The sequence below is a fragment of the Lolium rigidum genome, chromosome 6 (genome assembly GCF_022539505.1).
Source record: "Lolium rigidum isolate FL_2022 chromosome 6, APGP_CSIRO_Lrig_0.1, whole genome shotgun sequence".
Taxonomy (NCBI): domain Eukaryota; kingdom Viridiplantae; phylum Streptophyta; class Magnoliopsida; order Poales; family Poaceae; genus Lolium; species Lolium rigidum.
This window is the reverse complement of record NC_061513.1, coordinates 134,444,384-134,465,816: the sequence shown is the minus strand read 5'-3', so window position 1 is coordinate 134,465,816 and position 21,433 is coordinate 134,444,384. Positions and strand designations below refer to the sequence as shown.

General features: G+C 48.4%; 1 protein-coding gene across 1 annotated transcript; it reads left to right on the top strand.

Annotated features, from left to right (window-relative positions):
* Positions 1 to 7,351: 7,351 nt before the first annotated feature.
* LOC124663313 (vegetative cell wall protein gp1-like) lies at positions 7,352 to 8,248 on the top strand. Its single transcript, XM_047201037.1, has 3 exons — positions 7,352 to 7,972; positions 8,091 to 8,150; positions 8,243 to 8,248. Exons 1-3 carry the CDS (start codon positions 7,433 to 7,435, stop codon positions 8,246 to 8,248), a joined length of 606 nt encoding a protein of 201 aa, XP_047056993.1. The 5' UTR covers positions 7,352 to 7,432.
* Positions 8,249 to 21,433: the final 13,185 nt, after the last annotated feature.

Sequence of the window (21,433 nt, the reverse complement as noted above, 5' to 3'; positions counted from 1 at the left end):
CCGTTGAGAATAAATGGATCTTCAAGAGAAAAACAGATGCTCGATGGTAATATTATCGTCTATAAAGCTCGACTTGTCGCAAAGGGTTTCCGACAAATTCAAGGAGTTGACTACGATGAGACTTTCTCACCCGTAGCGAAGCTAAAATCTGTGAGGATTTTGTTAGTAATAGCTGCATTTTTCGATTATGAGATTTGGCGTATGGATGTCAAAACGGCGTTCCTTAATGGAGACATTGAGGAAGAGTTGTATATGGTACAACCCAAAGGTTTTGTCGATCCTAAAAATGCTAACAAAGTATGCAAACTTCAGCGTTCAATCTATGGACCGAAGCAAGCATCAAGAAGTTGGAACCGACGTTTTGATAAGGTGATCAAAGACTTCGGGTTTATACAAGTGTCATGGAGAGGCCTCGTATTTACAAGAAAGTGAGTGGGAGCTCTGTAGCATTCCCGATATTATATGTAGATGACATATTATTGATCGGGAATGATATAGAACTATTAAGCTGATGTTAAAGGTTATTTGAATAATAGTTTTTCAATGAAAGACCTTGGTGAAGCATCGTATATATTAGGCATCAAGATTTATAGAGATAGATCAAGACGCCTAATAGGGCTATCACAGAGTACATATCTGGACAAGATTCTAAACAAGTTTAGAATGGACGAAAGTAAGAAAGGGTTCTTACCTATGTTACCAGTGCAAAGTCTTGAGTAAGACTCAAGGACCGGCTACGGCAGAAGAAAGAGAAAGGATGAGTAAAATCCCCTATGCCTCGGCAGAGAGGATCTATCATGTATGCCATGCTATGTACTAGACCGGATATAGCACATGCCGTTAGTTTGACTAGCGAGATATCAAAGTGATCCAGGAATGGAACACCGGACAGCTGGTCAAGAATATCCCGAAGTACTTGAAAAGAACTAAGGATATGTTTCTTTGTTATGGAGGTGACCAAGAGCTCGTTGTAACAAGTTACACCGATGCAAGTTGGAACACCGATCCCGATGACTCTAAGTCACAATCCGGGTACGTGTTTATATTGAATGGTGCTGCAAGATAGTCGGGCAAGCTCGAAGCAGGTGCACGGTGGCGAAGTCTTCAACAGAATCAGAGTACATAGCGGCTTCGGAGGCTTCATCGAAGCGGTATGGATGAAGAGGTTCATTGTAGAGCTCGGTGTGGTTCCTAGTGCATTGGACCCATTAATCATTTACTCGTGATAACATGGGTGCCATCGCCAATGCACAAGAGCCAAGGTCACACAAGAGGCCGAAGCATATCAAGCTGCGTTACCACTCGATTCGCGAGTACATCGAAGATGGAAAAGTAAAGATTTGCAAAGTACACACCGATCCGAATGTAGCAGATCCGTTGACTAAAGCTCTCCCTAGGGCAAAGCATGACCAACACCAGTAATGCCATGGGTGTTAGGTATATTACAATGTAATCTAGATTATTGACTCTAGTGCAAGTGGGAGATCGAAGGAGATATGCCCTAGAGGCAATAATAAAGTGGTTATTATTTATATCTTTATGTTTATGATAAATGTTTATATATCATGCTAGAATTGTATTAACCGAAACATTAGTACATGTGTGATATATAGACAAACAAGAAGTCCCTAGTATGCCTCTTAAACTAGCTTGTTGATTAATGGATGATTAGTTTCATAATCATGAACATTGGATGTTATTAATAACAAGGTTATATCATTATATGAATGATGTAATGGACACATCCTTTTAAGCGTAGCATAAGATCTCGTCATTAAGTTATTTGCTATAAGCTTTCGATACATAGTTACCTAGTCCTTATGACCATGAGATCATATAAATCACTTATACCGGAAAGGTACTTTGATTACACCAAACACCACCGCGTAAATGGGTGGCTATAAAAGTGGGATTAAGTATCCGGAAAGTATGAGTTGAAGCATATGGATCAACAAGTGGGATTTGTCCATCCCGATGACGCGATAGATATACTCCGGGCCCTCTCGGTGGAATGTCGTCTAATGTCTTGCAAGCATATGAATAAGTTCATAAGAGACCACATACCACGGTACGAGTAAAGAGTACTTGTCAGGAGACGAGGTTGAACAAGGTATAGAATGATACCGAAGATCAAACCTCGGACAAGTAAAATATCGCGAGACAAAGGGAATTAGTAATGTATGTGAATGGTTCATTCGATCACTAATGTCATCGTTGAATATGTGGGAGCCATTATGGATCTCCCGTATCCCGCTATTGGTTATTGGTCGGAGTGAGTACTCAACCATGTCCGCATAGTTCACGAACCGTAGGGTGACACACTTAAAGTTGGATGTTGAAATGGTAGTATTTGAATATGGAATGGAGTTCGAATATTTGTTCGGAGTCCCGGATGAGATCCCGGACATTACGAGGAGTTCCGGAATGGTCCGGAGAATAAGATTCATATATAGGATGTCATTTTATGTGAAATAAAATGTCGCGGAAGGTTCTATGGAAGGTTCTAGAAGGTTCTAGAAAAGTCCGGAAGAAACCACCAAGGAAGGTGGAGTCCACATGGGACTCCACCTCCATGGCCGGCCAACCCTAGGTGGGGAGGAGTCCCAAGTGGACTCCCCTTAGGGGGCCGGCCACCCCCCACATGGGAGGTGGAAATCCCACCTTTTGGTGGGAGTCCTAGTTGGGCTAGGTTTCCCCTCTCATGGAAGGTTTTTGGTTCGGGTCTTATTCGAAGACTTGGACACCAACACTTGGGGATCCACCTATATAATGAGGGGCCAAGGGAGGGGGCCGGCCACCCCTAAGACCACAAGCTGGCCGCCCCCCTTGAGTGGCCGGCCACCCCCTCCTAAACCCTAGCCGCCCCCTTCTCCTCCATAACTCCCGCGTAGCTTTAGCGAAGCTCCGCTGGACTTCTCCACCACCACCGACACCACGCCGTCGTGCTGTCGGATTCAAGAGGAGCTACTACTTCCGCTGCCCGCTGGAACGGGGAGGTGGACGTCGTCTTCATCAACAACCGAACGTGTGACCGAGTACGGAGGTGCTGCCCGTTCGTGGCGCCGGAACCGATCGTGATCAAGATCTTCTACGCGCTTTTGCAAGCGGCAAGTGATCGTCTACCGCAGCAACAAGAGCCTCATCTTGTAGGCTTTGGAATCTCTTCAAGGGTGAGACTCAATACCCCCTCGTTGCTACCGTCTTCTAGATTGCATCTTGGCTTGGATTGCGTGTTCGCGGTAGGAAATTTTTTGTTTTCTATGCAACGTTATCCTACAGAACCTGCACAACACAACCAAAATACTTTGCCCCAACGTGACAGTGAGGTTGTCAATCTCACCGCCTTGCTGTAACAAAGGATTAGATGTATAGTGTGGATGATGATGTTTGCAGAGAACAGTAAGAACAAGTATTGCAGTAGATTGTATTCGATGTAAAAGAATGGACCGGGGTCCACAGTTCACTAGTGGTGTATCTCCGATAAGAAATAGCATGTTGGGTGAACAAATTACAGTTCCGCAATTGACAAATAAAGATGGCATGACAATGCACATACATGTTATGATGAGTAGTGTGAAATTCAATTGGGCATTACGACAAAGTACATAGACCGCTATCCAACATGCATCTATGCCTAAAAAGTCCACCTTCGGGTTTGCGTCCGCACCCCTTCCAGTATTAAGTTGCAAACAACAGACAATTGCATTAAGTATGATGCGTAATGTAATCAACACAAATATCCTTAGACATAGCATTGATGTTTTATCCCTAGTGGCAACAACACATCCACAACCTTAGAACTTTCTGTCACTGTCCCAGATTCAATGGAGGCATGAACCCACTATCGAGCATAAATACTCCCTCTTGGAGTTACAAGTAACGACTTGGCCAGAGCCTCTACTAATAACGGAGAGCATGCAAGATCATAAACAACACATAGATAGATTGATAATCAACATAACATAGCATTCCATATTCATCGGATCCCAACAAACGCAACATGTAGTATTACAAATAGATGATCTTGATCATGATAGGCAGCTCACAAGATCCGACAATGATAGCACAATGAGGAGAAGACAACCATCTAGCTACTGCTATGGACCCATAGTCCAGGGGTGAACTACTCACACATCACTCCGGAGGCGATCATGGCGATGAAGAGTCCTCCGGGAGATGATTCCCCTCTCTGGCAGGGTGCCGGAGGCGATCTCCTGAATCCCCCGAGATGGGATTGGCGGCGGCGGCGTATCTGGAAGGTTTTCCGTATCGTGGCTCTCGGTACTGGGATATTCGTGACGAAGGCTATATGTAGGCGGAAGGGTAGGTCAGGGTGCGACGCGAGGGACCCACACACTAGGGCGGCGATGCCCCAGGCCTGGCCGCGCGGCCCTGGCGTGGCGTCGCCTCATCGCCCCACTTCGTTTCCCTTTCGGACTTCTGGAAGCTTCGTGGGAAAATAAGACCCCGGGCGTTGATTTCGTCCAATTCCGAGAATATTTCCTTACTAGGATTTCTGAAACAAAAAACGACAGTAACGACAGAATCGGCTCTTCGCAATCTTGTTAATAGGTTAGTGCCGGAAAATGCATAAATATGACATAAAGTATGTATAAAATATGTGAGTATCATCAATAAAGTAGCATGGAACATAAGAAATTATGGATACGTTTGAGACGTATCACTACACAAAACTATTGATACCTACACTCTACAATTCGTTTCAATCTGGAGTTTTATGCTACTGAAGTTTGTGTGATCTGCTATTCCATTGGGGATTAGAAGATTACAATTTACAGCTCCGTGGTCGGCGGCTACATGCGCAAGTGTGTGGAGTTGCGAATGTCTTGCAGGGTTGAGAGTTGTTGTATTGGCGATAGGGATCAATTGAGAGACTCGTCAGCGTCATACAAGTTATCATCCACTTTCACCATGTATCTCCACTGTGTTCATCACGTGTTCATCACCATCCACCTCGCTTACTGAGAAGATCGAGCAACCCTATGAATATATTTAAAATATTCAAACATTTTTTTGCACTTTTCATGTTGTAAGTTTTTCCATTTAAATTAGTATTCAAAAGTTACGAAGGTTCAAAAAAGTTTATATTTGAAATATTCAAACATTTATGAGCACTTTTCATATTATAAGTTTTTTCATTTGAATTAGTATTCGAAAGTTACGAAGATTTAAAAAAAAAAATTGAAATATTCAAACATTTCTGAACATTTTTCATATTAAATTTTTTTCGATTTGAATTAGTATTTAGAAGTTATAAAGGTTTGAAAAATAAATAGGTGATTATTTGAAAACTGCGATACACGAGAAACCCGTGCGTAATTTGCCTTCAAAACTTAAGGTCCTATCAGCAAAATAACGGACCATGCACTGTCTAGTGCTGCCACGTCAGTCTGAGACTGGTCCCCACGTGTCAGAAACGGTGTGAATTCAGGTTCAATTTAGTTTAGTGTTTTTTTTTATAAAATCGACGGAAAATGTGGTAGTTTTTTACTTAGAAAACGTAAACTGGTATCAAAATTAACATTTCGCCAGAAAATGAAGATGTACTAGACTCTGTAATGGTGGTGTTGGCCAGTTATCGTGCTGAGCCATCTGAGTAATGGATTCGGGCGATTTACACAAAAATAACCCTTTGTTGTAACTATAGCATAGATTGACCCTCCGGGCAAATTATTTCACCCATCTAACCCTTTTGTGTGGCGCCCCTCCCATCGGCGTCACACATGACTGTGTGGCGCCCGTGTCTGCGGCGCCACTCTCCCAGCCAACGTGGCGCCCTCTTCGCTGAGCTGTGCACCGATCCGACGTGGCAAGATGTGTGGCGCCGCTCCCATCGGTGCCACACATGCACTTATAATTGCCTAAAACATACTGTAAGACAATTCGCTTGGTCCTTAGCCGTTTTGCCGAGACTATTTGTGTGGCGCCGATGCCAGCGGCGCCACAGAAACAGCCTCGCCAAAACGGCTAAGGACTAAGCTTCCGGAGCCCCTAGATGTTTTCGACATATATGTTGTAATGTGTGGCGCCTGTGTCGTCGGCGCCACACTGCGAAGTGTGGCGCCCATGTCATCAGCGCCACACACTGACTTGAGTATAAAAATCAAGAAAACTGCCTTGGCATGGTTGCAAAGTGACTACTCATATCAATAGCAATTCCATACACACATCATACACATAACAACATCATAGCTAACATCGTAGCACATAGTTTCATACAATTTAAGATGAGTCATTCCTAACAAATATGAGTTATTCCATCACAAATAATAGGCATATGTAACACATTTGAATGCATTTGCATAAGATACACCATATACACCATATTATGAGCCATTCCTAACAAATATGAGTTATTCCATCACAAATAATAGGCATATGTAACACATTTGAATGCATTTGCATAAGAATATGGATACATACATATCTAGGGTTCCTACACATACACATTCATGAAATTTGATGTCTAGGGTTTCCACAAATCTAGGGTTTCAACACATAGATACATGAGGATATGGATTTCAACACATACATAGCCATTTCAACACATACATACATACATACATACATCTAGTTTCCATGTCCAGGGTTCATGTACAAATCTAGCAAGATCTATGAAATTAGTGGATGAATGGGAAGGATTCGAAGAGGATTACCTTAAGGAATGGATGGGGACGGCTCGGGCGCCACACTTAAGTGGATGTGTGACGCCCTTCTGAGCGGCGCCATAGTTTCACAGTGTGGCGCCGATGGGAGCGGCGCCACACGTCCTGCCACGTCGGATCGGTGCACAGCTCAGCGTCGAGGGCGCCACATCGGCTGGGAGAGTGGCGCCGCAGGCACGGGCGCCACACAAAAGGGTTAGATGGGTGAAATAGTTTGCCCCGAGTGTTCGTCTGTGCTATAGTTGCAATAAAGTGTTATTTTTGTGTAAATCGGCAATGGATTCGCGGTGTTCCAGTTTTAAAAAATTAATGTGAAAAGATAAAAAGACAGAAAGAGTTATTGGTATTGAGGCATGATGAGGTGGGTCCCATGCCTGGGATGGCGGCGGCTGGAGCTGACGCTAAGCCGGAAAAACACGTGATGCCTACCACGTCCGTTTCCTCCGAAGCCCCCCGCACCCGACGGGAGGAGACGGTGACGCCGCTCGCCTTGCATCCACCGCGCGTCCCGATCACGCGCGCGGCACAACAAAGCACAAACCCCGCACGGCGGCCACCGCTCCAAACCAGAATTCGGAAGCAGCGAGCGCATGGATGGCAAAGAAATTTCCCTTTCCCCGATTTTAATTTAAAAATCCCACCTTCTCCCCGGTCCTCAATTCCTCCTCATCCCTCCATCCCGGCTCGGCTTCCTTCCGCCCCCTTCTTTCCCTCCTCTTCTCCATCCCACGCGCTACACCCCTCCCATGCTCTCCATGGCCGCCACCGCGGACCACGACCACCACCGCCACCGCCTCGCCAACACCACCTCACCCCCGTCAGGCCCTCCCGCTCCCGCTCCCGCGCCGCTACCTCCCCAGCCGCACCCGCACCCGCACCGCAGGAGGCTCCACAGCTTCTCCTTCCCCACGCTAAGCTGGGGCACGCACCGCCTCCTCCGCTGCGCCAACAACCCCGCCTCCTCGCCCCCGCCCCCGCCCGCCGCCCCGGACACCCCGTCCCCGGACAAGGACAACGCCCGCCCTCCCGCCGCCGCCGCCTCGACCCAGCAGCGGCCCTGGAACCTCCGCACCCGCCGCTCCGCCACCGTCGCCCCGCGCGCCTTCGACGCGCCCGATGCTGCCGCGGCGCCGGAGCCCGCGCGCCATCCGGACACAACAACCAAGCGCGGCTTCTCCCTCGTCCTCTCCAAGGAGGAGATCGCCGACGACTTCGCGCTCTTCCGCGGGACGCGCCCCCCGCGCCGCCCCAAGAAGCGCCCTCGCACCCTGCAGCGCCAGATTGACGTAACCATCCATCGCACTCGCACCCGCCCCCGTCTCCAATTCTTCAAATCCTTTTCCTACTAGAATTTGAATTTCGCGTCTTAATTGCGCGACTTTTTCGTTGCTGTTGAAATTGCAGTCGATTTGCCCGGGATTCTGCCTCGCGGACGTGACGCCGGAGACGTACAAGATAGAGGAGGTAAGGAACAGGGGATCGTTTGATCTGTTTTTGTGAGTTCGGGTCTTCTTTTTCTTTGGCTCCGCTCTGAACATGCGTCTGTGTTCTTACAGAGGTAGCTGCTACAGTAGTATGCTGCAGTTTCACGTCATCGTCAAATGGGAGGGGATTCAGATGTGCAGGGCTCTTTTCTTTTCCGGTGATCCAATCGTGTTTCTTTTCGTCCGTGGTGGCTAAAAATGTCTGTTTCATAGCTCGTTAGTGCGTGTTATGGTGGATGCTCTAGAGCAAGTTCAGCGTAGTATCTCTTCTGATCATGTGTTGGGATGTAGTTCGCGAGTAGCTAAAGCTAAGGAATTTGGGTATTGGGCTTGTAGGGATTGCTAATTGTATGCAGCTTGTGATCCGTAGGTGTTATGTACATGGGTATTAATCTATCAGGGTTTTCTATATGGAAATTTGGGGAAAAAAGTTCAGCTCTGCTTCTCCTTGTAGCGCTAAGGTGCTCAAGTGCTCTTGTGCAAGTCTGCACTTTCTTGTTATGCTTGCTTACCTGTTGAATCTGCTTAGACAAAATAAAATAATTGCTGCATTGCATAATTCATATTTACATAGCATCAAAAGAAGCCACTTTGACTTTACTCTGATGGAATGGTTTAATGTTCTGGAACATAACTTGGGGCATCCATAGTGAAATATCGTTAATTTGCATTACCGCTTGGCAGTTCTGCTACATAAGCAAAAGCTTGCTGGGAAGCAAGTTATCAAAGGTAACAACTAGTGTTGAATTTTTTTTTAATACTGTATCTCTATTTCACATTTGTTGTGGAGCTTTGATGTACCTCATCATTATCAGCATTTTGCTACTCTTGGAATTTTTATTGCTCATGCTATTATCAGCACCATGGTGTTACTCTTTGAATTTTATTCATCACCCTATTATGAGCAATTGGTGTTACTCTAGGAACTTTTCTTCTATTGCTCAGCATTTGATTCAACTGCTTGTTTCAATTCCAGTGACTAAGTTGCACTACATTTCCTGTTTAAAAATTATAACTCTAGGTTGATGGATTCTGTACCGTGCTATTTATATTGGTATGTTCAGTTACCTCATGGGTAAACCGTCAAAAGTGTAGGCTGTAAAACCGTGACATTTTTTAAATCAGTTGATATCCCTGAACATTCTAACACGGAATACCAGCCTGGCTGCTAGCCGCTAGGCATATAAGCATAACTCGATGCACTTACCTGTATTGACATATGCACTCCCTACTTGAGCAGATGGATTAACATTTCCTTGGAAGGGTTTTCTTACTTCTGCAGTGTGCTACTCTCACTTTCTAGATTATGGAACAGTACCCAGGTTGATGAATCTTTAGTTGTATTTGTGGATATTATTGGTGGGGAGCGCGATGCGGACTTTTTCTGAGGTTCTGTAAATCTTTCTTTGGCCAACCAAGCACTGTATGAGCTTGAATATTTAGTTTGAATCGACTACTCTCTCTGTTGCCTAATATAAGACGCTTTGGCAAGCTAAATTAGAATGTCTTATATTAGGGAACAGAGGAAGTAGCAGTTATTTACATATGTTTCTCTTTCACATTTAGCTTGTTACACTCAACCACGATTTGAATAGGATGGAGCTTTCCTGCTTATACCTGTGGTCTTCTTGATAGTGTACCGTGTGCAACTGTCGCTGCTCCTGGGTCAAATCCCAAGGCCAAGGTCTCTCTTCTTTATTTATTTCTGGCATATCTTACTATTTTCTAGGCTGACTCATGAATTATTTCCACGGTTTTGGAAGCATGACGAGCCAAGAGAATCTGTTGCGCACTTCCTTCTAAGAGGTCAAAAAGTCCAATTTAATCCAACAAATAGAGAAATATTTATAACGTTGTATTCGTGGGTCAAGATTATAGGTCTCTGATTAATTGTTTAACCAAGTGCAACTCATATTGGTAGCCACAGGCATAAGAGTTGTATGATCAAAGCAACTCGGTTTTAAAACACAAGCATATGCATATTGTTATCTGGTTGTTTTGGCAATTTGGCTAGTTATATTTGTCATCGTGTATGCGTTATGTTTCAGGGAATTCAGGAATCTTTGCTCGACTAACAACTTTTGGTATCTGTAGCTCTGTATAAACTCCTTCAGTGATCTCCTTGGTCTTCCTGCTGTTGATATGTAACCTCTCTGGTTACGCATGCCGTTCCAGTGTTGGTCGGAGCTCCTTTTTCCCGCCTGGTAGTGATGTTACTGCTTGGCAGGACATACAGCGCTGCGCCTCCTTGAAATAGGCTTTCGCCCCGCTTTATAAATAAAACAACCACAAGACTGATATGCGCTTACCCTTATTGCGAGACTGCTTGATTTGAGCTCTCCATTCCTATTGTCATGTCATGTCATGTCTATGATCTTTCAGAGTTCTGGTGATCACTATGGCTCCACCTTAATTATGTTTAGATAAGGCGATTGGCTTTTGCAAAGCATCTTTCAAAAGAAGTGGTCCTCGAAGTGCTCTACAGTTCTGGACCTTCCATTTTGGATAGGTCTTAGTTCTGACTTCGGAGGGGTGTTCCTGTTCCATAAAACAAACTTTCACACCTGATTGCATATTTGTGAGAAAAAGCTGTTTTTAACAGTCTTTTTTTTTCAGAAAGGGAAAAACTCTGGCTTCTCCCTCCATTGATGCATAGTTTTATTTATTGCACAGTTTTTACAGCGAGTGTAGGACCTAAAAGATAAACACACAAAGCTGAACCAAACACAAAAATATTTCATGCATACAAGAGATGCATAGTTATACTTATTGTGAAGTGTTTAGGATGAGTTCGATGGTTGTATAAGGCTTTGTTAATTGAAAGCCGAGCGAAAGCATTCGTTCCAAGCAACAATCTTCTTCATAGTTAAACAAACTTTCTCTGAGCTCCAAAGATAGCCGGTACAGTTCTTTTGCACTATATGAACAAATTTGTACTACCACCTCCAGCAAAAAAAAAAAATGCACTACAACTTTCTATATTTTCTGAACTTTTGTGTGAACAATTTTGTAAAAATTGACCGAGGAATGAGACCTCAATTACCACAGCTTCAAGAAAACGTATCTTCTGTTACGTGCCAATTTCTAGCCACAAATACTAGGAACACCTGTGTTGTTCCAGTGTTGTTTTGCAAATTGCACTGAGGCATGACATCAAGAAAAATATATGCGCTTCTGAATGCCTCTCTCACATCCCAGTTCTGGTATTGCACTGCAATCTTGTGCAGCTGATGCAGCCTCATCGCGACCTTGGTGGCAAGTTTGGCAAGGCGTTGTGCATCAAACAACATGGTCGGTCACGATCGTTGTGTCACCGGACAGGTATCCACCTTCCCGTGGTGTGGCAGGTTGTTAGGGCATCTCCAACCGCGCGACCCAAACCGCGCCCGCGCATCCGTTTGGGTCCAGCCGGACAAAAACGCGGTCCAGCGCGGGGACGCACCGCAAAAGCGGACGGCCGCGGCGTCCGGAACGACGCAAACCTGGCCCAAATCTGGGCTAGGTTTGCGTGGCCGCGGATGGCACGCGCCGTCCGCTCGCGTCCGCGCGCTGGTCGCCTCGTCTCCCTTGGGCCCACCTGTCGGTGACCAGAGAGACTATTAAATGGGGACCTGGAGGGGATCAGGCCCTCCACTCCAGTCCCCACTCCACTCCCCGAGCAAAACCGCCGCCATGGCCCCGAAGCGACGGTTCGCTCCCGGAGCGAACGACGACGAGGCGAGCAGCAGCCGCCGTCGTCCGCCGGCGTTGCGGCCATCGGGAGGAAACCAACGCGGCCTCCACATCGGAGAGGCCGCCCGCGGCGGTGCGGCATTGCCGCAACCGCCGCCTCTCCTCCTCGAGCCGAAGCCGGAGTCCTCGGAGGAGGACCCGGACCTCCGCGCCGCCCTGATGATCTCGGCGGCGGAGGAGGAGGCGAAATGGCCGCACCTCCATGCGGCCATTCGCACCTCCGAGATGGAGGAGGCGGCGCGGCGGGAGGTCGAGGAGGCGGAGGGCTGGGAGCTCTACGCCCAGGCCCTCCAGGCGCGACGGGAGGAGGAAAAGGAGGCGGCGCGGCGGGAGGAGGCCAGGCGCCGCGCCGACGAGGAGCGCCGCCAGGAGCAGCGGCGGCGGAGAGGACGAGCGCCGCGTCGACCGGCGGCGGCGCCGAGAGGCCGAGCGCCGCGCCCGGCGAGAGAGGCGACGGCGCATCGGGGAGGAGGCGCCGCTCCGTGCGCCGCCGCGGCCTCGGGTGGCTCCGGACCCCCACTCGCCGTGGGAGGAGGCCCTGTGGTCTTCGTGGCCGGAGTCCCCGGCGCGGTCGAGCCACAACAGCGCCTCGCCGCCCGGGGACGACGACGTCGCCGACGACGCCCACAGGGGCTAGGCGGCGCACCGGCGGCCACCGCGCCGCCGACCAAACCCTAATAGAGGGTTTTTAATATTAGTTTAAATTTAAAAGCCCATATAGGGGCTTCTTTTGTTAGTTTTATTTGCCCAAAATAGGGCTATGTACAAATTTGCCCAAAATAGGGCATATGTTCAATGAAATTTCGTTTAAATTCGCATTTGTTTGTTTGTTTTCGTGTTTCTACGGTTATGCGATGCGTCCGCGCGTTGGGCGCAGCGCGCGACCCAAACGGACACGCGGACGCGGGCCGCTATCCGCGTGCCCGCTCGGCCACCCAAACAGCCCAAACCGAACGGCCCAGCGCGTCCGTTTGGGTCGCGCGGTTGGAGATGCCCTTAGCACTTAGCAGCCATCACATTGCGTGAATTCACTGAACACATTCCTGAACAGTTTACCGCTCTCTTGGGCTAAGGCCCACTTATAGACCACTGTTTGGATTACTCCAAATTCAGTTTCGTTTCAAATCAAACTGAAATGGAGCCTAGCAGATTTTGGCCTGTTCCCGTATACATCACTGCAGTCACTGCAGGAATGTACAAACCTAGATGCAGTCCAAGGCCCAACCCAACTGTGGTAAGGACCGAATTGTTGAAATCAGTTTTTTTTTTGTCTATGTAGACAATATGTAGATCCCAGTAGATTCTTTTGTTGCGGAAAGCAGTTTAATATATTCTGTTGACTCATAAACAAATACTAGTTGATATTGTTGGAAACATATATCACGAACACAAGAGATTCAGATGTTTGCCGAAAAACTAAGAGAACCCATGAATTATGAAAAAAATCTAAACCACTCAAGCATATCAACTATTCCCTAATTCTAGCATGGTGCTTGATTTACTAGAGAATGCAGGAAGGTAGACCTGTGGAAGCCTCCTCGAATGCATGAAGGGATTACGTGGTCACTAGTTTTGGGATGAGCCGCTTTGAAAGTTTGACTTGAACTTATCATATAATGCATTCTTGAACTCAGCCTTGCGCATGAAACCTAAAGACGGAAATTCCATCTTAATTGAAAACCGGAATTCCGTTTCCACCTATGTTCTGCCGGAAACACTATTTCCTTTTCGCCAAAAAGTTTCCATATCATTTCTGCAATATTACCGTATTTACATTCCGCATCTATTTTTCCATGGAAATGACGGAAGCTTTCTGCAACATTTTTATCCCATAATAAAGTGAAATATTACCATTAAAATATTTCCAAACATGTTTTGGCAAAATAATAGTAACATGTATATATAAGAACCCATTGTCAAAGATGTATATTTTTGTAAAATATTAGTATTTATCAGTTTTGCAATTTTTCGTACTTATAAGAGATACTCCGTTTGTTCTTTCTATAAGGTGTATTGCTATTTTACTAAAAAAAATCTATCTTTGACCAAGTTTGTGGGGAAAAAATTAAAATTATATACAATGCTAAATAACAAAGTTGTGAAATAGTTTTCATGAAGGATCTAATCATACTAATTTGATAATGTTGATGTTGAATCTTTTTCCTATAAACCCTGTGGAAGATATAAAAGCTTGTCTCTTAACACCTTACAAAAAGAATAAAGAAAAAAAAATCTAAGTAGCCGATAAAAAGCATCCAATCTAAAACTAAGTTTTTTTTTGTGTAAAGATAAGATGGACAAGAAGATCTTGATTATCCAATTAAATAATTTTTCCTATTATGTTGTTGGTACTTGTAGTTATTGTTTTCACGTGATTTTGTGCACAATAGTATAATATTGGAATTTATTCATCACACCATCTATATAATTTATTTCAACTAGTACAACAACAACAACAAAAATGAGGGAACTAGCACAACAATTTAAGGTGAACACTTTTTGGCTTTTATTTTTGCGCAAGGAATTTCTATGTGGCACTATAGCTAGCCATATGAGCCGAATTTCACGGGCCGGCGTTGGAAGGACGGGTGCTTAGCCTGTGATGGGACCGGCCAATGGCACACTAGGGGCCGTGCTCATCCGCCTAGGTGAGGCCGACGTGCAAGCTTGGCACTGCCTGTTTATTCTTTTCTTAAATTAACTTTTTTAAATAGCATATAAATAGCTAAAAAGCTCAAAAAATGGCCCAGTCGGACGGAAAGCACATAGGCCGGTCGGTAGAAGTGTCATGCTGAGCCGGCCCGTTTACCATGTAGCCCAGTTGCATGACGGTATGGCCCACTTATAAACGGGGCACGACAGTTTAGGCGTGTGCCGTACCGGGCCAGCCTGTTGGCCATAGCATGGTGTAGCTTCGTACATCGTACTGGACCAAGCCAGAATCAGATAGCCATCCAACCAATAAAATTTGGAGGGTTCACAATGGGAGTATCATAAGTAGTATCATGCATGCCATGTTGGGAAAAATCTGATGTGACGCACCAATTAATAAGGTGAGAGATGAGTGTGGTATCATAATATGATACCGTATCATAGCACGTAAAACTAGAAAATTTAATGGCAAATACATCATGTACACAAATTTGCATTGAGATTCTACAAAATATTAAATATGATGATACTATGTTACTATCTTATGATACTATGCATTGTGGAGGTAGTATCATACACTACTTCCAGTCTAAGCCAGAAAATGGGGCTAGAATGTGAGCATCACATTCACAGGTCACATCAGAGGCGCGAGAAGAAGCGGCCGCTTCAGGTTCCGAGTCATCTCACCGCGTTTATCCCATAATATCCAATCATGAGCTTGACCAGGCGTCAGAACTCGGAACAGATGTCGGCACAGCCACCGAGTCTCCGGCAGTGACAGCGAAAACGCGCCCATGCCGTGAGTATCCAGTTAGCTGTTTCGATCCCGTAACCAGCTGGGGGGAGTAAATAGAGTGAAGCGTGCTATGGTCCTTCTGAAGCGACGTTTCTGAAGAATTATGGTCGCCGGCCGTGACAACTGATATCGCCATCCTTCCTCCTCTGGCGTCGGCTTGATGAACCTTCACCGACGGCCGTGGCGTACGCCGACGGCCAAATGTCGGGGCCGTCGGCGTACTGCCCGGTCAGCCCAGCTGCTCGAAGCGCCCCTCGGCGTATAGCCACCCTCGGCACATGACACGCTATGCCGAGGGTGGCCCTCGGCATGTCGGCGGCCCTCGGCATAGGTTGAGGGTGCGACCCCGTCCCACCGCCCCGCGGCCATGCCCTAACTCGGACCTTGACGGCGTGAAGCCTATGCCGAGGGCCACCGTCGGCGTAGGCCGAAGCCAATTTCTCCCGCCGAATCCTCCCGCCCCTCCCGCCAAAATGACGTCGACTGTCTAGCCTATGCCGAGGGGCACCGTCGGCTTAGCATCCATCTTTTTTTCCTTTTTCCCGCCCATTTCTCCCGCCCAATCTTTCCCGCCAATTTTTCCCGCCATTTTCTCCCGCCGCCTTTTCTCGCCGTTTCGGCCCCTCGCCTCCCTATATATACCCATGTGTTCTTCTCCAACAAAACACCACCACCGAGCATGGTGTGGTGTTGTTTGTCTAATGTTGTACCCCGGGGTCTTTCGGCTACACGCACATGCGCCGACGGCACTTAGGCATGTCCCGGACGTATAGGGCGTGAACTCACCGGTGGGGTGAACCGGAGGAAAACCTTAGATAGCATGGATCCATACTTGCCACCACATGACCTAAAACAAAGGAAAAAAGTCCATTGCTAACCCTAACTCTAACCCTAACCCTAACCCTAGGGGTAGATTTGCGGGGTCCCCGCCCCTAGGGTTTCCCTAGATACAAACCACCGGAGCGTCCGAATCGCTCGGAAACTCCTGCTACGGCTCATCCGGGGCCTATTTCATTCCAAACCTATGGTTTCCATGTGCATATGTCCTAAACAAAGCAAAGAAATTAAAAAAATCCATTGGTGAACCCTCGCACGAAAAAAGCTATAGGGGTAGATCCGCAAGGTCCCCGGCCTAGGGTTTCCCAAGATACGGATCACCGGAGCGTCGGAATCGCTTGAAAACTTGCATTTGTCCCTAACATATGTGTACAAGTGTGATGTAAGGTTTGTCTAACCTTGCATGTACCCCGCGTTGACGATTTCCGCATACATGGGCCGACACTTGGTAAAATCCAGGATTTGTATGTGGAAACTCCCGCTACGGCTCATCCGGGGCCTATTTCATTCCAAACCTATGTTTTCCATGTGCATATGTCCTAAACAAAGCAAAGCAAATAAAAAAATCCATTGGTAAACCCTCGCACGGAGAAAGCTATAGGGGTAGATCTGCAGGGTCCCCGCCCTAGGGTTTCCCAAGATACAGATCACCGGAGCGTCGGAATCGCTTGAAAACTTGCATTTGTCCCTAACATATGTGTACAAGTGTGATGTAAGGTTTGTCTAACCTTGCATGTACCCCGCGTTGACGATTTCCGCATACATGGGCCGACACTTGGTAAAATCCAGGATTTGTATGTGGAAACTCCTGCTACGGCTCATCCGTGGCCTATTTTATTCCAAACCTATGGTTTCCATGTGCATATGTCCTAAACAAAGCAAAGAAAATAAAAAAATCCATTGGTAAACCCTCGCACGGAAAAAGCTATAGGGGTAGATCTGCGGGGTCCCCGCCCTAGGGTTTCCCAAGATACAGACTATCGGATCGTCGGAATCGCTGGAAAACTTGCATATGCCCATAACATATGTGTACAAGTGTGATGTAAGGTTTGGCTAACCTTGGATGTACCCGTTGTTGATGATTTCCGCATACATGGGCTAACACTTGGTAAAATCCAGGATCTGTATGTGGAAACTCCGCATTTCAGTATCGCGCGGGACCTCCGCGCGGCGGTAGGATACCACCTATCACATGCCATATGCGCGCGGAAGCCATCTGGGAATCCCACCCGCTTCCTGCGGTGCCCCGCCGAATCCGCTGGAAACTGTCCGGATTTGAACTGGGGCGACACTTTCCTTCGCTCAATAAATGGAGGGAAAAATGTTTTTAGGTCTAGGACGCGTCATTTTATGTGCTAAATATTTTCCGTTTCGCGCGTTGGCGGACGGGTGCACGCGCGCGCCCGGTACGGCCATACCGCATGTCCCGGCGGCCCCGTTTTGCGCAGTTGGCAAAGCAAACGGAGCCAAAAATCGAGCGGAGCCGCGTGGCGTCATTTTATGTGTCCTAGTGACCACCGCAAAAGACGGAACCGGGATACGGCAATTATCTTGGAGAACCCTTCACGAACGGGGCTATCTCGTCCGGAGTTCTATGGCTTTTAGGGGAAATGAGTAGGAAACGGCCCGTTTCACCACATAGTTTGCTCGGAACGAGGCCATATTTGGCACGTGCGTGGGCCTTAGGATGGGAAGCAAGGCCCCGGTCGCGGATTTCTAATCCGAACCACGGCGACGGTTTTTCCATTTTCGGGTGCCGGAAGGGCTTTTTTTTGTGAAGCAGCCTACATGGTGCGCATTTCGGCATCGCACGGGACCTCCGCGCGGCGGTAGGATACCTCCTACGCACCACCTATCACATGCCATATGCGCGCGGAAGCCATCCGGGAATCCCACCCGCTTCTCGCGGTGCCCCGCCGAATCCGCCGGAAACCGTCCGGATTTGAACCGGGGCGACACTTTCCTTCGCTCAATAAATGGAGGGAAAAATGTTTTTAGGTCTAGGACGCGTCATTTTATGTGCTAAATGTTTTCCGTTTCGCGCGTTGGCGGACGGGTGCACGCGCGCGCCCGGTACGGCCATACCGCATGTCCCGGCGGCCCCGTTTTGCGCAGCTTGGCAAAGCAAACGGAGCCAAAAAATCGAGCGGAGCCGCGTGGCGTCATTTTATGTGTCCTAGTGACCACCGCAAAAGACGAAACTGGGATACGGCAATTATCTTGGAGAACCCTTCACGAACGGGGCTATCTCGTCCGGAGTTCTATGGCTTTTAGGGGAAATGAGTAGGAAACGGCCCGTTTCACCACATAGTTTGTCGGAACGAGGCCATATTTGGCACGTGCGTGGGCCTTAGGATGGGAAGCAAGGCCCCGGTCGCGGATTTCCAATCCGAACCACGGGCGACGGTTTTTCCATTTTCGGGGTGCCTGAAGGGCTTTTTTTTGTGAAGCAGCTACATGGTGCGCATTTCAGTATCGCGCGGGACCTCCGCGCGGCGGTAGGATACCTCCTACGCACCACCTATCACATGCCATATGCGCGCGGAAGCCATCTGGGAATCCCACCCGCTTCCTGCGGTGCCCCGCCGAATCCGCCGGAAACCGTCCGGATTTGAACCGGGGCGACACTTTCCTTCGCTCAATAAATGGAGGGAAAAATGTTTTTAGGTCTAGGACGCGTCATTTTATGTGCTAAATGTTTTCCGTTTCGCGCGTTGGCGGACGGGTGCACGCGCGCGCCCGTACGGCCATACCGCATGTCCCGGCGGCCCCGTTTTGCGCGGTTGGCAAAGCAAACGGAGCCAAAAATCGAGCGGAGCCGCGTGGCGTCATTTTATGTGTCCTAGTGACCACCGCAAAAGACGGAACCGGGATACGGCAATTATCTTGGAGAACCCTTCACGAACGGGGCTATCTCGTCCGGAGTTCTATGGCTTTTAGGGGAAATGAGTAGGAAACGGCCCGTTTCACCACATAGTTTGTCGGAACGAGGCCATATTTGGCACGTGCGTGGGCCTTAGGATGGGAAGCAAGGCCCCGGTCGCGGATTTCCAATCCGAACCACGGGCGACGGTTTTTCCATTTTCGGGGTGCCGGAAGGGCTTTTTTTGTGAAGCGGCTACATGGTGCGCATTTCGGTATCGCGCGGGACCTCCGCGCGGCAGTAGGATACCTCCTACGCACCACCTATCACATGCCATATGCGCGCGGAAGCCATCCGGGAATCCCACCCGCTCTCTGCGGTGCCCCGCCGAATCCGCCGGAAACCGTCCGGATTTGAACCGGGGCGACACTTTCCTTCGCTCAATAAATGGAGGGAAAAATGTTTTTAGGTCTAGGACGCGTCATTTTATGTGCTAAATGTTTTCCGTTTCGCGCGTTGGCGGACGGGTGCACGCGCGCGCCGGTACGGCCATACCGCATGTCCCGGCGGCCCCGTTTTGCGCAGCTTGGCAAAGCAAACGGAGCCAAAAAATCGAGCGGAGCCGCGTGGCATCATTTTATGTGTCCTAGTGACCACTGCAAAAGACGGAACTGGGATACGGCAATTATCTTGGAGAACCCTTCACGAACAGGGCTATCTCGTCCGGAGTTCTATGGCTTTTAGGGGAAATGAGTAGGAAACGGCCCGTTTCACCACATAGTTTGTCGGAACGAGGCCATATTTGGCACGTGCGTGGGCCTTAGGATGGGAAGCAAGGCCCCGGTCGCGGATTTCCAATCCGAACCACGGCGACGGTTTTTCCATTTTCGGGGTGCCGGAAGGGCTTTTTTTTGTGAAGCAGCTACATGGTGCGCATTTCAGTATCGCGCGGGACCTCCGCGCGGCGGTAGGATACCTCCTACGCACCACCTATCACATGCCATATGCGCGCGGAAGCCATCTGGGAATCCCACCCGCTTCCTGCGGTGCCCCGCCGAATCCGCCGGAAACCGTCCGGATTTGAACCGGGGCGACACTTTCCTTCGCTCAATAAATGGAGGGAAAAATGTTTTTAGGTCTAGGACGCGTCATTTTATGTGCTAAATGTTTTCCGTTTCGCGCGTTGGCGGACGGGTGCACGCGCGCGCCGGGTACGGCCATACCGCATGTCCCGGCGGCCCCGTTTTGCGCAGTTGGCAAAGCAAACGGAGCCAAAAAATCGAGCGGAGCCGCGTGGCGTCATTTTATGTGTCCTAGTGACCACCGCAAAAGACGGAACTGGGATACGGCAATTATCTTGGAGAACCCTTCACGAACAGGGCTATCTCGTCCGGAGTTCTATGGCTTTTAGGGGAAATGAGTAGGAAACGGCCCGTTTCACCACATAGTTTGTCGGAACGAGGCCATATTTGGCACGTGCGTGGGCCTTAGGATGGGAAGCAAGGCCCCGGTCGCGGATTTCCAATCCGAACCACGGGCGACGGTTTTTCCATTTTCGGGGTGCCTGGAAGGGCTTTTTTTTGTGAAGCAACTACATGGTGCGCATTTCGATATCGCGCGGGACCTCCGCGCGGCGGTAGGATACCTCCTACGCACCACCTATCACATGCCATATGCGCGCGGAAGCCATCCGGGAATCCCACCCGCTTCTCGCGGTGCCCCGCCGAATCCGCTGGAAACCGTCCGGATTTGAACCGGGGCGACACTTTCCTTCGCTCAATAAATGGAGGGAAAAATGTTTTTAGGTCTAGGACGCGTCATTTTATGTGCTAAATGTTTTCCGTTTCGCGCGTTGGCGGACGGGTGCACGCGCGCGCCCGGTACGGCCATACCGCATGTCCCGGCGGCCCCGTTTTGCGCAGTTGGCAAAGCAAACGGAGCCAAAAAATCGAGCGGAGCCGCGTGGCGTCATTTTATGTGTCCTAGTAACCACTGCAAAAGACGGAACTAGGATACAGCGGATTCGGTCAAAGGGGTAGACCGCCAGATCTAAAGGGTAGACCGCGCACTCAAGTTAATGTCGACGTGGTAAAAAAGGTAATCTGGACGTAATATAATACTCCCTCCATCTCAATGCTTAAGGCGTATATCTTTTTTTGAATTTTCCTCAAAGCTTAAGGCGTGTGTGCGGCCAGGTGCAACTATCGCGCCAATCTTCCCAAATTACCCTCGACTCGTTCTCTCCTCCACCTCAAAAATAGCCGGCAGTTAATACCAAGTGCGATTATCGCAGCCTTTTCATTGCTCTGCATGTAGGGGGAGAGTGGAAGAACGAGGAAAGCAGCAGTTATTGCAGCCTTTTCATTGGTTGTGCAGGTTGCAT

What these genes read in the sequence shown, in the direction of transcription:
- LOC124663313 (XM_047201037.1), top strand. Translation starts at nt 7,433, where the DNA reads ATGCTCTCCATGGCCGCCACCGCGGACCACGACCACCACCGCCACCGC. An exon ending in CCCTGCAGCGCCAGATTGAC is followed by an intron (nt 7,973 to 8,090) that starts GTAACCATCCAT and finishes TTGAAATTGCAG; the next exon opens with TCGATTTGCCCGGGATTCTG.